This window comes from Pleurodeles waltl, chromosome 9 (assembly GCF_031143425.1).
Source record: "Pleurodeles waltl isolate 20211129_DDA chromosome 9, aPleWal1.hap1.20221129, whole genome shotgun sequence".
NCBI classification, from domain to species: Eukaryota; Metazoa; Chordata; class Amphibia; order Caudata; family Salamandridae; genus Pleurodeles; species Pleurodeles waltl.
This window is the reverse complement of record NC_090448.1, coordinates 404,830,144-404,848,322: the sequence shown is the minus strand read 5'-3', so window position 1 is coordinate 404,848,322 and position 18,179 is coordinate 404,830,144. Positions and strand designations below refer to the sequence as shown.

The 18,179-nt window shown below is 46.2% G+C and overlaps 1 protein-coding gene across 4 annotated transcripts in view; it reads right to left on the bottom strand.

The window, feature by feature from the left end:
• Positions 1 to 18,179, bottom strand: part of LOC138259404 (golgin subfamily A member 4-like) — a 407,876-nt gene that overhangs the window by 77,126 nt on the left and 312,571 nt on the right. For all 4 annotated transcript variants that reach the window (XM_069207148.1, XM_069207147.1, XM_069207150.1 and 1 more), the window contains 2 exons: positions 8,903 to 9,292; positions 6,739 to 6,909 (listed from right to left, as the gene is read on the bottom strand). In XM_069207148.1, coding sequence (XP_069063249.1) covers positions 6,773 to 6,909; positions 8,903 to 9,292 — 527 coding nt within the window. In that variant the 3' untranslated portion in view covers positions 6,739 to 6,772. The remainder of the gene's footprint in view (positions 1 to 6,738; positions 6,910 to 8,902; positions 9,293 to 18,179) is intronic.

The following is an 18,179-nucleotide window of genomic DNA, read 5'->3' as shown; positions in this document are numbered from 1 at the left end:
GAAGCTAATATGTTTGCGACCATACGATCGCAGCACAACGAGGAAACTAGCGCTACAGACTCAGAATCAATAAGAAGCCAGCAAAGTCCCCCCACATCACCACTGACCTCTGGCCCAGAGTTCACAACACGCTCGGCTGATGACCTCTGAACCGCCACGTAATAATCAGGACCTCAGGATATTTTTGAGATCCTTGCAGAACAAAGCAACAGTCAGAGACGCCTTTGAGTAACCGGGACACCCTATGGCTAAGTTCACACAGATCTTGCAGCTCGCTCACGCCCACCAGCCCTCGCAGGAGATATGTGAGGGTCGGCATCCCACATTATCCATCGAAGTATGCATGGAAAGACTCCGGGGAACGTAACTCAGAAACTTGTAAGGGAAGCAGTATCATCCGAATGGGCCGAAACTAGGAGCAGCTCCTGACCACATACATGTGGCGCCCCCTAACCCAGATGGCTTACCGAATGGACCTAGTTAGGACACACGTTTATGCCGGCACCTGTTGTGCCCGGTTGTTTACAGTTATTTTAGTTTTTATAAGTTGTGCCACTGCATTCATTTTCTTCAACATGCACCAATTCCTTTATGCTCGTGGGGGGCTACGAGGGCTGGGGGTTGGGAGGTGGGGGAGGCGGGGCCTGGGATACAGGGGGACTGAATGGGAAGGACGGACTACAACACAACACAATTCCAAAACAAAATGACGTCCTATAACATAGCAACGTGGAATGTAAGAGGATTGGCCAACACTACTAAAAGTCATAGAGGTCACGCCTATCTCAAATGCCACAAAGTACATATAGCCATATTGCAAGAGACTCATGCTACTGCACATGAACTGGGTACCACCGGCAAGAGGTGGTCGGGCACAATATACGGTACTAAAACATCCACATATACGAAAGGGGTACTAATATGGATCGCCCCCGGAGTCCCGTACACGGTCCAAAGCACACATGTAGATGCAGATGGTAGGTATGTCTACTTAATGGGAAACCTAGACGGCAAACAACTAGCTATGGTTGGCATATATGCACCAAACACGGGACAGGGAGAGTTTTTCCGGACCACATCTACACTGTTATCGCATGACCCGTCAGTGCCCATCATCTGGAGAGGAGATTTCAACAGCGTAGCGGACATGTCATTAGACAGATCTCATCCCCCACTAACAGACGCCCAGAGTAGGAGATTGTCCCGGATGCTGCGGTCCTGGATGTCGGAGAGGAGATTACACGATATATAGAGAGACCTCCACCCCATAGACAGGGAATACTCTTTCTACTCTCCGGTGCACCAACTCCACACGCATATCGACTTACTGCTATGCTCGGACACGATCACACACTCAGTGCACAGTGCTTCCTACTTGGCCAAAACTTTATCGGACCACTGCCCCCTAATTGATACAATGCGATGGGGCAGACAGCACACACGCATTCCATCATGGCGCCTGCAGCCTACCCTACTGCAAGATCCCCCCTTCCGCGAAAAGCTAGCAGACACTATAGCGTCCTACTTCAAAATATATAACAACACGGCCACAACGCGCGCAATCGAGTGGGACGGACATAAGGTGGTGATAAGGGGCATGTGCATGTCAATAGCGGGGCTGTCCAGTGCGCCTTAGCCCTCGAACTGCACATCGAGGGGAAATTACGAGATGCAGAATGTAGAGCTGCTTCGAGCGTAGACGCTCGCATAGATGTGACCAAACTCAAAAAACAATGGGGCGATGCTGAAACCCGTTTAAGAAAATTTGACTATCGTCACTACGCGGCGTGACTTCATTCTGAGGGCGATCGATCTAGTAGAATGCTAGCTTGGTTAGTGAACGGCGAGCAACGACATACTCCCATAAATGCCATCCGTCTAGACACGGGCACAACAGTCAACACCCAATCAGAGATTAACGACGTGTTCAGACAATATTACAGCACCCTCTACAAGGATGGTCCTCCCCTGTCCGTGACACAATTGGGAGAATTCCTTCGGACCTCCCCACTGACTCGCCTGACGGCGGAACAGCAACAGGACCTGGACAGACCCATGGAAAGGGACGAGATACTACAAGCATTGAAACAGTTGGCTCGCAACAAGGCCCCAGGGGGAGACGGATTACCAATCAAGTATTATCAGACTTTCTCGACACAAACGCTTACACCCTACCTGACAATGCTTCAAGAGGCAAATGAATTAGGAACTCTTTTGGAAACACAGCGAGAAGCAATAATCGTGGTCCTTCACAAAAAGGGCCGCAACCCCTTGGATGTCTGCTCTTACCGTCCCCTATCGCTATTAAATTCGGACTGCAAACTTTTGGGGAAAGTGATGGCGAATCGCCTCCTCCCACTAATGCCCACCCTGATACACTCGGACCAATCCTGTTTTATACCCGGACGAAGTACCTCTACCAACATCAGAAATCTCCTGCGCCTAATCGCTGAAACCCCGGGAACAGACCACTCACGTGTAGCGGTCTCACTTGACGTCGAAAAAGCGTTCAATACGTTAGGATGGCCCTTTTTGATGGCCACATTGAAAGAAATGGGATTCGGTGCAGGGTTCTCGTGCTGGATATCAATACTATATGCTAATCCAAAAGCACGAGTCAAAACTGGCACTACTATCTCAGAGGAGTTCGAGATAAGGAGAGGCACTCGTCAGGGCTGCCCCTTGTCCCCACTCCTGTTCACACTAGCAATCGAACCCCTCGCAGCAAGATTGCGAACCGAGGCAACCCGCTGGGGTATCCCTGATGGAGCGGAGCACCGCATCATCTCCCTATACGCAGATGACGCACTAATATATGTCCGCAAATATCTGGGGGTGCACATATACCATGATGAATCAGATATAAGGGAAGGGAATCTCGACCGGGCGGTCAGATCAATAAAAGGGTCACTACCCTTCTGTCGTTCGCTACCACTCTCACCTATGGGAAGGGTGGCTATAGCTAAAATGATCATCCTCCCCCGGCTCTTATATTACTTTGCTGCACTGCCACTCGTGCTCCCAAAAACCTTTTTCGCACAGCTGACCAGACTACTGACTGAACTGATATGGGGAAGCGGACACCGATGCGTGGCCTTGACTAAAATATATCTCCCTCTAGAGAAGGGCGGGATGGAAGCGCCACAATTCGAATTCTACTATGCATCGGCGCAAATACACTGGATCATGCATTGGCTGCTGTATCCCCTCGGCCCGGTAAAACCGCTTGGTGAAAATACAATTAGGACGATCAGACGTGATGAGTTGGCTCATAGGACGAGTGACCTCTCCGCAAAATGGTAACATACTGATGAAAGTGGCTGACCGCATCTGGCACCGCTATGTGGCACGGGAGCCCGCACACCGCAATATTCACCTAAGATTTCACAGCTGGCTACGCCAGGAGTGGAGACACTACAGGGTTGACTGGGTCTAACGTCTTGGACTACAAAAGGTATACAGACAATTGGAGAATTGTTCGCTGAGGGCCAACTAAAACCATACGAGGCATTGGCGGAAGCACATAAACTAGGGCCAGGCGAATTCATCACCCACGGGGCATTACAATACCTAATACATAATACATGGGGGAATGGCAGCAATGAACCACAAATATTGCCTATCCTACACAAATTGTTGGCAGGCTCCGGAAGGCAAGCAGGTATATCTTGGATATACAACACACTGCAGCACTGTCCAGGGGAAGCGCAATTACAGGGCTAAGCTTAAATGGGAGACAGACCTAAATATACCTTTCACAACACAAACATGGTCCATGGCCCTCACAACTACACGGGAGGTGTCTCGTAATGCCCGCTTCCGATATACTCAACTCAATTACTTACATCAGACATATTTGACCCCAGCCTGAATAAAACGTATCTACCCACAAGCTAGCTCTGACTGTCCAAGATGTGGTCATGCAGAAGCAGACTTCTATCACATGACTTGGAACTGCCCACCGATACTCCGAGTATGGCACGATACCACACAACAGACTGCAACATGCGTTAACCTGCCCCTAGTCCCTACCCCTGAGACCTGCTTATTAGGAATACGCCATAAGCAAGGAAAAGATAAACAAAAACACAGATGCGCAGACTTAGCGTTTATCATATTTAAGTGACTCATTGCAACACAATGGAAATCACCTAGCGTCCCTGACACACACAGATGGGTAACTGACCTGTTACACTGGGCCAACGCGGAAGCACGGGTACTGCACACACTACGTGACACTGGAGTGGTGGTCAAGGGAGTGGACATATGGGACTCCTTCATAGATCAACTGAAGGAAAAAGATGACACCAGGCCCCCATGAATCGCAGACACAATACCCATACAGATCGAAGCAATCACTATACACCAGAGACGCTAGAATGACAGGACTAAAGCGCGGACATGTCTGCAGGCAACACATGCAATACCTCTCGGTTGTGCAAACCCGGCGTGACATGAAAAACAGGGCTGTCCCCCCTCTCCCTCGTACTTTCTTCTACTCGATGATCGGGCACAGCGGTGCTCTGGGTTCGCCCCTTTCAACGTCATTGCCTCCACTCCCTTCCCCCTCACCCGCACACGTGGGTGGTTCTCCAAACGAGCGGCTCCTCACCAGTTTTCTTAATTTATAATTTTGCTTTGCTTACTTGTTTGTTTGTTTGTTTTTTGTTTTTGTTTCCTCTCTCTCTCTCTCTCTTTTTCTTTTCTGTTAGCAGTTAACGAAACAGTTGTCAAATTACATTTATTGTTTAAATGTGGAACTTAGATTCTTTTAACATATAGTGACAAGTGCAAAGCGTTCTTCTTCAGGTGGAGTAACCTGAAATATTGATCCGATGACATATTGTAATCTCTGTAATCTGATAATCACAATAAACAGATTAAAACAAAGAAATACAATATCCTTCAGAGTACTCCCTTTCTGTAAACAGGCCTGTAAATCGTGTTCTTATCTCTTCACATCTGCTGTGCATTCAAGAAACAAGAGCAAATGTCAGGCTCTGTCTTCAGTGGGAGCTTGGTGTTTACTTTTCTTTCTCTGACTTCAAAGCAAGAGGATGTATGTGACAATCTTGCTGGATACTCGGGGTAGGAAAGAGTTTTTTTCTATCACATGACAACATTTAAATGAACTGTGCAAGCATTTCAGAATATATCAAAATTAGGAACACAAATGAAGCACATTTTTGAGAATTTCCACACATTTTTGTCTGTGCACTGTATAGTTTTATTACTAAAACTGTATGTCTGTACCAATGTAATGGTCATTTCAATCAAAAACATGTTGTTTGTAATGGCAGTGTGCCACCACATCATGCAAACTCTACTCCACTCTGCACCACTCCACACCACTTCATGCACTGCACTTTGGGACACTGCACTCTGTGGTACTCTACTCTACTGCACTCCATACCACTTTATGCTACGCCTCTCTGCTCTACTCTGTACCACTCTAAGCTAATCCACTCTATGCCACTGCGCTCGTCGCCTCTGCACGCCACTCCAGTCTAGGCCACACCAATCTACTCTGCACAACTCCACTCTATGCCACTCTGCAACACTGCACTGTTCACCACTACATTCTATGCCAAACTACTCTGCATCACTCCGCTCTACGCCACTGCACTCTACAGGACTATACTCTACTCTGCACTGCACCAGTCTGTGCTACTCTACTCTGTACCACTCTACGCCACTACACTCTATGCCACTCAAGCTACTCTGCACTCTACGCCACTGCACTATACACCAATCTACACTACTGCACTCTCTGCCACTCTATTGTACGCCACTGTACCCCACTGCACTTTATGCTACTCTACACTGCCCCACTTCACTATGTCACTGCCCTCTACTCTGCAACACTGTACTCTATGCCACTGCTCTCTACGCCACTCTACACCACAGCACTCTGCAACACTCTACTCTTCAACATTGCACTCTACACCACTGTACCTAGTACTACTGTATTGTATGCCAATACACTCTCCGTTACTGCACTCTATGCCACTGCACTTCACAGCACTATGCTCTAATCTACACTGCACCACTGTACGCTACTCTAAGCCACTGCACTCCATGCCACTCGAGTCTACTCCACACTCTACCCCACTGCACTATACACACCTCTACACTACTGCACACTCTACTGTATGCAACTCTACGCCACTGCACTCTATGCCACTGTACTCTGCACACTCCACTCTGCACCATCGTATTTTACACTGGGAGACAAAGTCTTGAAAAAGGGCCTAGACAAAACATTGAAAAAAGTCAGTCAAAAATAGGTAGCTCTCTTGAGATCGGTGCTGACTGGTGCAGAAAGAAAAGAACTGATGTCAGAGCGCTGTGGTGGCACCTATATAGGCACTGCGCATGTCAGTTTCGTCATGAATGTGGAGCTGAAAGACGCCACCTACTGGCGCACAGAGGTACTGCTCAAAGCGTTTCCTGATTCATTCTGATGCCTGGGGATTATTTTAATGTAAGGAATATCCGGCTAGATTTCCCTACCAGATACACAAAGATAAACTGCTCAGTAGAACTGAAGTTAGTGCAATGGAACAACAACTTTGCAAGCTATTGCAAACAAAAATTATGCTAAGTGCCTTTTCCCCACTGGCCATTGTCCAATTTCATTTTCTCCATGAGATGTATTTGGGCAGTCATGCTACTGTTGGTGGGCCCTGCATTTGTTCTGTCTGCAAAGGGAACCCATTCCAGCAAGTGCTGACTTACCTATGCTGCCACGCTTGTACTTCCATCTCTTTCATCACACACTGCTACCTTCTGAAGATGCAGGTGGGCCAGCCTCTGGTGACCGCTTTGGAATGGCTGCTATAGCACTGCCCAGGAGACCCCTTCGAAGCACGTAAGGGCAGGCGGGACCGGTAGGGATATCAGCAAAACCTGAAGAGTAACAAATAAAAACACGGATCAATAAATAACTTGTGAATCCCAGACCAATTCATCTTTAAAACACTCAGCAGCAGACAAGACGCAGATCAGATCAGAGTGCCTGCATCTGTGCTCTCTCATTATGAGACTTTTGGTGTCTGAGAATGCCTATGAGAACAAATATCTTTGTTCCCTATATTCATATGTGCTTGTCAGTAAGAGACTTGGGGCCTCACTTAGATGTTGGAAGAGCGGAAGCAGTGCTGCAAATCGACAGTGCTCCTGACTCTGCCATTGTGGTTCCGTGGCTTTGTCTGCAATCGGAGGAGGCACTGTGAACACATCAGGAGAGCCAGCACCAGCAGAAACCTCTGACTTGGTGGATACTCAGCCAACAATGGTCATCTAGCCTATTGATTTCAGGGTGAGCGTCTCTCTTTTTAGGTCAAGCGTGTAAGCGATCTGACACGTTGTAATCTATCTGTGGACTTTTAACTCCGCCCACAGCACGGCGACCACTATCACTCGTTCATGGGCTGGCCTTTCAAAAATCCTTTCTTGTCATTAGTAAATACTTTACTCTTATCCCTTCTTGGGGCAGTTTTGTTACCGCCTTGGACATCGACCCTGTTACATGGATTATTGCACGTTTGCCGGTGTGTTTGACTATGAGCGAAGCTCTTTTTCCTTTTGTGTCTCTCCTTTGCACTCATGCTCGTTGTGGCCATGGCGCTTTGAATCAGCTTGCTTATGTCAACTGTTTTACTTGTTATTTTCAATTTATGTGGCAAGAAAAGTCCAGTTAGGAATTTACAATGCTAATAGCTCTAACTCGAACAAACGTGAGAGCCATTGCATTGCAAATGCTTGTTTTTATTGCATCTATTCACCTTTCGAGGCATGGCAGATATGGTGAGGGGAATGTAGCATGGCCCACACGCAGGGGGGAGAAAACTCCCTGCATCAGGCCATTTTTTTTTTTTAACCTATTGAGAAAAAAACTCCCACTCATAGTTTGTCAAAGTGATGCTTTAAATCTTCAGGGGTGTGAAGGGAGACCCTGTGGCTCTATACGCACCACAAAGATCTCTGCAAGGCAAATAGAAAGGGTTGTCTAAAGAGGGATGACCACACTTGATAAGGTGGAGGAGGTCATGGCTTCCACCCCTCTGCGGCCCCACAGACGGTCCACCTGGGTGGCTAAGGTCTCAGCCTCTGCCCAGGTGACAAAATGAAGAACCATCCACCAGGGCCTAAATGACCCTGCTGGTTCCCGGTGCATGGCTAAGTTTCTAAGAACGAGACACAGCTTCCATCTGTTCAGCTGATTAAGGTGAACATGAAACTAGGATTCGCTCTGTACAGCTGTGGTTGTAAGAATGAGGCAAGCTATGTCCACATGCACCCTGAAGCCTGTGACAATGAAATACTTTGGTTCCCTATTGAGTGTGCAGAAAACCATTTTTTTTTCCTTTGCTTATTTATCATGAAAACTAAGAAAAACAGATCACAAAGTTCAATGCTAGTGGCCTTTCCAGTGGAGCATTGAATGCTTTTAAAATTGCACAATCAACATTCTCACCATTTTTGAGGTGGGTAAATTTGGAAAGTTGGTCATCACGAGAAAGAAAAAGCTACACAGTAAATACACTCTCACTGAAAATGCTAGCAAGTAACCGGTCTCAGTGCCAAGTGTGTGAAAAACAACCTGTAGATTGAGGGAAAACAAGAACCTCGTCAAATGGCACTAAATTCAATAATCAGGAACTTTGTAAAAGTTTGCTGACATTATAAAATGTATGCGCGCACCTGTGGAGCTGTGCACAGCTAATTCGCTAAGAGTAGACAACTCTGGTTTTCTTGTTGTCTCTGCTGAGTAAGAGTGAAGACTGAAGTTTTCTGTATATCATTGTACGGCTGCTGTGTGATACAGAAACTCTGTGTATGTCTGGGTCTACAAGAAAAAGCCCCCATGACTGCATACTAATGCATGTTGCCCACTCACCCTTCATTACGACCTCGGGCAGTCCATAGGGCTCATACTCTGTGTCATCGTGGGCCATGGACATCTTCTCCCGCTGCCTCTGAAGTCGCTGCACTAGGTCTGCTGGGTTTTCTCGCCATGTCCAGGCTAGTGTTTCCTGCCCCTCCATGTTGACTGTCGTTTCCAGGAGCTCAGTCTGGGTCTCTGAGTGACAGAGCTCTGGTCTTTCAGCCCCCCGTAACTCCACTAGCTCATTCTGAAGAGCAATGAGCGCCTTTGACAGAGTGCCGTTGGTCTCCTCCAGTGCCTGATAACTTTGCACGAGTTCAGCGTAGCGTTGCTGGGATTGATCTTCAGATCCCAAGCTCACACTTCTGTGCCACTGCAGCTCAGCCCCTGCAAGTAGTACACCTAAGAAGATATGGATAAGCAGATGGACCTTTGAGTATAAACACAAGGACAGAAATCGTCCAACTCAACATTGTGCCAAGAGTGAGCGAGCAACGTGTAGTTGCCCCAAGGCTGACCACAGCTCACTAAAATGTATAGTACCATAATCTCTTTAGTTATCTTCATTTGTATTTATTGAATGGACTTAACATCTTATCAAGAAAAGCTGCATACTTTGCAAAGGCAATGAGACATATTAGTGCAGCAGAAAACACTGGGTGTGACAAAATGTCAAGTTAGTTACCTTCTGTAACAGGCTATCTGCTAGAGACTGTATCTAGCTGCAGATTTCTTGCCTTAGAAGGTCCCCAGGTGTCAGACTGGATCAGCAAGATTTTTTTGTGAGCAGTACCCCTGTGCACAGGTAGTTGGCGTAGATTGGCTCCGTGTGGTCTGTCGGCATCGTCTGCGCTGTGACATCTGCGGCATCTATATAAGTACCACTCAGATGCACTGACGTCAGTCTCTTTTCACAACTTTCCCCCCCCAGAAGCGCAGAGCCATAAGGAACATTAACCAGTGGTGTGTAAAGCTAGGGCCAGGGAAGAGATTAGCCCTGTCCCACAAAATCTGTTCGCAGAGCAGGGAGGATGGGTGGGTAGTAAGGAATCTGCAGTAGTCCCTACCAGATAAGGCATTACCAATAGAGAATTCTAGCTGCAGATTCCTTACCTTATAATAGTTACCCAAGCAATACCATCCCCGGAGATTGGTCTGCGGGCCAATTTCAAACAAGGAAGTTCCGCAGGACTGAACAGACAAAGTGCCCATCCCTACGGGCCTAACTGTCCAAGCAGTAGTGCTTTTTTAACATGTAAAGAGAACCCACATTGCTGCCTGGCAGATTTTCAGGACTGGAGCTCTGCGTCCTAATGTAGAGGTTGCAGCTTTAACACTAGTGGAATGAGCTTGCAAACATTTAGGAGGTTGCGTTTTGCCCAATGCATAGTAGAGCTTAATGCAGAGTACAACCCATCTGGAGATGATTTGCTTCAGTACTGCCCAACCTTTTTTTCACTTTAAAATACCCAAAGAGAACTTGGTCACCCACCCGCAACTCTATTGTTCGAGAAAGATAGAACTCTTTTTGGGTCCAAATGGTGAGGTCCCTTCTCTTCTTTAGAGTGATGTGGAGGAGCATAAAAAGTAGACAGAGGTGACAGATTGACCTACATGAAATGGAGTGACCACTTTCAGGAGAAAGGAGAGTTTTGTGCAAAGCATCAGTTCGTCAGGATAGACAGTGAGGTAAGGAGGCTTGGATGACAAGGCCTGAAGCTCACTCACCCTTCGGGCAGATGTAACCACCACGTAGAAGGGCGTTTTGATCGCAAGGAGGCTGAGGGACATTATGAAGAGGCTCAACAGGAGCACACATTAATAATGTCAGTACAAGATTAAGGTCCCACTGAGGCATGATAAATGAGAAAGGAAGAAAGAGATGGACAAGACCCTTTAGAAACCTCATTACAATAGGGGACTTGAAAAGGGATGGCTGGTCAGGCAACCACAAAACGAAGAGGTAGCATAAAAGGAGCCCTTGAGAGTGCCCAGAGCAGAGCCCTGTTGGGAAAGAAACAGTATGAAGAAGAGGACCTGAGAAAGGAGAGCAGAGAGGATGGTCAACTTGTTTTTCTGCACACCTCGCCACAAATGTTTTGGATCAGCAGGCGTATACCGTCTTGGTGGGGGGCCGCCTGGCCGCCTAGCCGCCAAGATGACATAACAGACTTTGGAAGGATGGTCAAAAGTTGTTGACTGGCACTGCTCAATCTACACACAAGAAGGCGGAAACTGGATAGGTTTGGGTGGAGAAGTCAGCCTGCTGCTGCAACAGAAGATCCTCTCAAAGGGGCAGCCTGATCAAAGGATCCATAGCCACGTTCATTAGCTCAGGATACCAGACTGTCCATGCCCAATCCAAAGACAAAATAAAAGCTTTGGCCCGGTCCCTCTTGATCTTCTTGAGAACTATGAGTAGTAGTGGTATGCTCAGGAAGGCGTACAGGAGGCCAGAGTTCCACTCAAGATGAAAAGTGTCTCAGAGCGAGAGCTGCCTTCGAAACTCTAACATGCAAAACTGCTGACATTGCCCGTTCCCGGCGACAGCAAACAGATCTAACTAAGGCTCACCCCTCTGCTGAAAGAGGCCTTGCACTACCTCCGGATGGCATTGCTACTTGTGATCCTATAGGTATCTTCGGTTGAGTTTGTCCGTCCTGGCACTCAGAGAACCTGCCAGGTGTTGGACCACCAGGAATATGCCCTGATGTTTCAGCCATGTCCAGAGACAAGGAGCCTCCTGATAAAGGGTCCACGACCCCACCATGTCCTGTTTGTTGCAGTATCACATGGCAATAGTGTTTTTCATGAACACCTGCACCAGCCTCCCCTTGATGGACGGTAGTTTCAATGCCAGCGGGTTGCTCAGAGCTCCAAGAAGTTGATGTGAGGTCCAGAGGTGCCGGAGACCACAGCCCTCTGATCTCCACCTCTGCTGGATGGCCGCCCATACCAAGGATGAGACATCTCTCACTACTGTGAGATCTGGTTGGGGAAGGAAGAGGGTTCTGCTGCTGACCCAATTGTGGTTTGTTAGCCACCACTGCAGTTCTTTCACAGTTCCCTCTGAGATTTGCACCATGTCGGGGAGATTCCCCTTATGCTCCACCCACTAGAACTTCAGGTCTCATTGCAGAGACAGAATGTGCAATCTGGAATGTGTCACCAGCAGGATGCAGGAGACTGTGAGTTCCAGCATTCTCAAAGTCTGTCTCACCAAAATCCAGGATTTAGGCTGAAACATCAGTATCATAGCCTGAATATTCCGGACTTGCCATTCGGGGGTAAACCGGAAACTGCACTGTGTCCAGAGCATCTGAGAGGGAGTCAGGTGTGACTTCAGCAGGTTAATAGTGAACACCAGCAAATTCAGGTGGTCTGCCATAGCCTGGAGGTGGGAGACAACAGCCATTCATCAAGGTAGGAGAAAACTAGCACCCCTAATTCTTTGGTGAACACCTGAGGGGGCGCTGGTAAGACAAAAGGGAGCACAGCAAACTGAAAGTGCTTGTGGCCTACCATGAACCGCAGGCAGGAAGGGAATGTGCAAATATGCATCCTACACATCCAGTGCTACCATCCAGTCTCCTGGGTCCAGGGCAGTTAGGACCTGAGCTAACATGAGAATTTTGAACTTCTCCTGCTGGAGAAGGGAGTTGAGGGGGCTGTGGGTCTAGGATAGGATGAAGGCCTCTGACGTTTTTCAGCACCAGAAAGTAGCAGGGGTAACAACCACAACGTACTTCTGGCGTCAGCACCCTCTCCATGATTCCCTTGGCCAAGGGAACCATGCATTCCTAGCAGAGGAGGGAAAGATGATCCTCCGTCAGCCTCTCGAAAGATCATGGCATGGGGGAGGGGTGCTCACAAAGGATAGGGAGCAGCCCCTTCAGACTATTTGCAAAACCCACCTGCCGAATGTTATAGACTGCCAGTGGGGCAGGTGATGTCGGATCCTGCCACCAACTGGACGCCTGTCATGGTATGCGGGCAAATTATGAGGATTTGGAGGCTGATTCTGCCGGGGAGATGGCGGATTGACTTGACCGCTGGCTGAGCAACCCATGAGGCCTCTGAGTACCACACCCTCAACCATGTACTGGCTGTGGAGCATGTGTGGCACAGCTACAAAGATACCGTCACAGCTGGAAGCCCCTCCATTGCCACGAAAGGCAGATTGTGGGCGACGTGGGGCCACAGAAAGACCCAAGAACCTGACCATAGCCAGACTGTCCTTAAAGCGCTCCAGCGATGAATCCACTCTGTCTCCAAGGAGACAGGAGCCACCAAAGGGCATGTCCATCCATAAGTTTGGACATCACCTGAAAAGCCAGCCATCCTCAATCAGGCGTGGCACCTCAAGTCCACCATCGATGAAACCACTCTGCCCAATGAGCTGGTTGTGTCAAGTCCAGAAAGTATGGTTAACTTAACTGCATCTCGCCCTTTGGCAACAGCCTGAGAGAGCATAGATCAGGCCTCCTCCAGGACTGTTGGCAGCATATGCGCAACCGTATCCCAAAAGGGCGGAAATAGTGGACCAAAAGGCATGTGTTGTTCACAGACCACAAAGCCAAGCTGGCAGAAGAAAACATCTTCTTCCCCAAAGTGTCCAGCCTTTTGGATTCCGTGTCCGTGGGTGAGGTAGGGAAAGTGCCAAGATATACATGAGAAGGAAGTGGAGATCTGGACAACCAAGCTCTCTGGAGTAGGGTGTTGGGTGAAGTAATTTGGGCCTCCCGGTGTGGGGCAGTGGCAACAGGCAGTCGTCATATTCAAAGGAGCCCCTGTGCTGGGTTTGGACCAAGTTCCCAGAGGGATGTCAGTGAGGGCTTCACTGAACGGGAGTAGGGGTTCAGAGGGGAAACTCCGGGTTGCAGCACCTCCGTCAAGACATTAGTCTTGACTGCCACCAAAGGCAGTTGAAGGTCAAGGACCTCAGCTGTCCAATGTACCATCGTTTCAAAAGAAGCTCCCTCCTCTGTAGCCACGGTTGAGGGAGAAAGCGTACCAGTGTCTGGAGACGTATCTAGTAAACTGGCTCCATCCAGTTCTTCACACCAGTCCATATTGGGAACTTCATAGAACTGGTATTCTTCAGGGTCCAGTGACCCCTCCCATTTCTTCCCAAATCGTGGCCCACAGGAATAGTGGTCAGTCTCCGGCATGGTTCCAGTGGGCGCTGGAAACTGCGTTGTTCGACGCTCCTTCAGCTCCGTATTGGAGATCAGAATGGGCGCGGCGCTGCCTGTGGGAGACACCAGGAGCATCGACATCAGGACCGGGGCATGTCGAGATGGTATGATCCAGGAAAGGATCCTTGCAGTCCAACTGGAACCAAGGCTGGAGCTGCTAGTGCAGAACTAGAAGAGGCCCCTGACAAATCCTTGGGAGTCGAAGACACACCAGAGGAATCCACCAGGCCAAATATGAGTCACATGGCCTCTTTAAACTCCTTTAATTGGGTGGCTGTTGCTCCAGCCCTAGCAAATTGAAAGAAACGGAAGTCAGCCCAGGCACAGACTCAATATGGAGCCAAGCGATGGATGCTGCAACTTACTCGCCTTGTTGTTCGACGGATGAGGAGAAGCCGAAGATCTCTTCGACTTCTTCTCTTTCTTGTGCCAGGACTTACCCCAGTGGCCTGACGACTTGGACTGGGACGATGACCTTGGTTTCCGTGACAGCTCCTGGGGCATTCACTGAGACCAGGACCTTGAACGTCACAGCGCCACACATCGTGTCCCCATCAGCTTGAGGGACTGCTCTCTCAAGGTCTTTGGATTCATGGCACAGCAGTCAGAACATAACTTTGGGTCATGGTTGCACTTCAGGCACCAAAGGCAAACAAGGTGCTGGACCATCACCGACATCAGTCAGTGCCTGGCACCGTAAAGCTTGAAGCCGGCCTTCTTGGAGAACATCCCTGACACACCAGGAGAAAAACCGCAAAAAGAATTCAACAAAACGTTGAAAAAGCTAAGTAAAAAAGTGACTGAAGGTATAGCTCTTCTCTCGGAACAGCGCTGGCTGGTGCAGAAAGAAAAGAACTGATGTCAGTGCGCCTCAGCTGTGCCTATATAGGTGCGAGGGATGTCAATTCTTGTGCAGACGATGCATGCTGGGCCGATCAATGCCACCTTCTGGTGCATAGGTGTACTGCTCACGAAAAATCTTCTGGAACAGTCTGATGTCTGCAGAAATGCTAAGGTAAGGAATCTGCAGCTAGAAGTCTCTATCAGATTGAGTTTTTGCAGCAATAGTTGGTAAAAATATTTATGACATAAATAACACTGATGTCTAGTTGGGACTAAGTGGGGAACCACTATCAGTAAGTTCTGAGAGCTCATGAGTGTATCACAAAATCTTTGCTTTGAGTCGTCTTAGACCATGAGGTGAGTCTTTTGCACCTTCATGAATGCTTTGAGGGAGGAGAGTGTTCTTAGTTTCAGGGAATGGGTGGCTCCCATGCACAGCTGCTTGTAGAAAAAACGTTCATAATTAGTACAGTGCATGGAGTGATGTGGGCATGGCTGACCCATGGTAGTCTGCAAGTTAAAAAATCACTTGGACACATGCAAACACTGCTTTTGCCTATGTGGTCTGACCCTGAAGGTCAGAGAACTGGATTCAAGGGAACAAAGACTATTTGAGACTTTTCACAACCGTACTCCCACAAGACATGATCACATATCCAAACCATCCCCTAGGACAACTTATAGGCTTGGACGGGCACTAGAGCTGAATAAATAAATCCATGAAAAAGAATGGCAACATATATGAAACCATGCCTTAAAGGTCTCAACATGCAGCTAGCATTAAGAAAATACCTATATGATCCTGCAAAGGCCAGCCAAGCAGACATCATTATATTCAGGGGCACCAACAAGCTTCAGGAGAGACTGTGTGGAGCTAGTGTCATGTTCCATACCTGATGGTCATGTTAGTTGACACAGTTTTTCTGAAAGGAAGTAGTGTACAATAAGGCTATAACTAATCACCACTCCCCATAGATTCCCTGTTTGGCATTAAGGTGGGTACTATGGCTGATGTCACATGGGAACTCTTCTTTCCATTGGGGCCTCAGCTACTTGCAGCGACCTGTATGACTGTTTCCCATAAATGGAAATCTCTTGAAAAGTTGTCAACTGGTCCATCCCTTTAGAGGTTTGGTAGCTACAGAACATGCATCAGCATACAGAATACACCCACTAAACACACATGTTGGCCCCTCCAGTTCTGAACTATGCCTTGGGAGTCTCCAATATCATTATAAGAACAGAGTGTCTCTATAGGTTCCTCTGATCAAGCTAATGTATTTTAAATAATGCACTCTGTCCTCCGAAGGAAACACTGTCCTTGTTTTGTGTCAAGAGTAGCTCCCAGGTATGTTAGTGTCTGGACAAGTAACATGATTACTTCTGAAGTATTACTGACACACAATCATGGCAAACAATATTTCTGACAAAAATATTGTTTACCACAATTTCGTGATCCTATACGTTTGATGGTAAGTACAAAAATATTGAAAAAATCTAATTGACACTAATATTGCCCACAAATATACAAAGATATCACTTTTTTAATATAGAGTTTAAAGCCGTGAACGTTAAATATTTTAATATTTAAATTGAATAAAATGTCAAATAAATTCCACCAATATTTATTAATATATATATATATATAAACACACAAACACATACATATGGGTTCATGTATATACATATACATTAATATCATCAATAAAAATATATATTTTAAGTTTTATTTTAGTAAATGTATTATTATGAAATATATGTGTATGTGACACATAAATATTTGCATGTGTGTGTGTGTATATATATATATATATACACACACACACAAACAATTCAGTACCAAAAATATATTAATTAATTGAGGCAATAAAATATTAAACACTTAAAACACAAAAAACACATTTACTAAAATATAAACATTGAAAAACACAAAAAACACATTTACTAAAATATAAACATTGAAATACATTTTAAAACAACAAATAATATAAGATATAAAATGCTATAAAATCTATTTAACCAATATTATGCAGACTATTGGAATCTGAGATTTGATATACTATTGACACTCTAGTTTATGCAACAGTAGGGAAAGTGCTGGACTTCAGAAGAGTTAGATTTACTAGTCATACTCCAGCCACTGCAATAGTTGGGAAAGCTTTGGACTGAGAATGGGTTAGATTTACTTTTCCTACTCCAGTCACTGCAGCAGTAGGGGAAGTGTTGTACTACGGAGGATTTAGATTTACTATTCCTACTCCAGTCAGTGCAACAGTAGGAAAGCGTTGGACTTCAGTGGGGTTAAATTTACTATTCCCACTCCAGTCTAAGCAACACGAGGGGAAATCGCTAGACTTTGGAGTGGTCAAATTTACCATTTACATTCTAGTCTAAACTACAGTAGAGAAAGCAATGGACTTCGAAGTAGTTACATTACCTATTGCCACTACAAAGAATGCAACAATAGTGAAAGTGTTGGATTTCAGAGGGGTAACATGTATTATTCCCATTCGAAACAGAGCAACAGTCAGGAAGGTGCTGGACTTCAGAGGGTTTAAATTTACTATTCCCACCAAAACAGCGCGACAGCAGGGAAAGGATTGGACTTAGGATGGGTAAAATGTACTATTCCCACTCCTGTCTGTGCCACAGTAGAGAAAGCCCTGAACTGCGGGTGGGTAAAATGTACTATTCCCACTCCAAACATCACAACAGTAGGGAAAGCTTAGGATTGCAGATGGGTACAAACCTAGCAGCCAGCACCTAAAATATAGCTAAAAAATAAGCATTCTATAGTTTACATACTTAAAATCAATTAAATAATTAATAATTATTTGCACATTATTTTTAATTAATTGACTTCCAACCCTAGACCTAAAAAACCTAGTAGCCAGCAACTAAAATAGAAATAAAATAATTAAGTATTCCATGACTGACATATTTAAAATTCAGTTAAATAATTAATTTACAAATAATGTAGTTAATTATTACTTAATTAACCTCCTACTCTATACCTGAACAGACCTAGCATTGCACAGCTAAAATATAGGTAAAATAAATCAGTATTCCATATTTTACATAATTAAAAATCAATTAAATAATTAATGAACAATTAATGATACATCAATTAAATATTACTTAACTTTCCACCCTAAATCCCAACAAACCTAGCAGCCCACAACTAAAATATAAATAAAATAAATAAACATTCCATAAATTACATAATTAAAAAATCAATTACATTAACA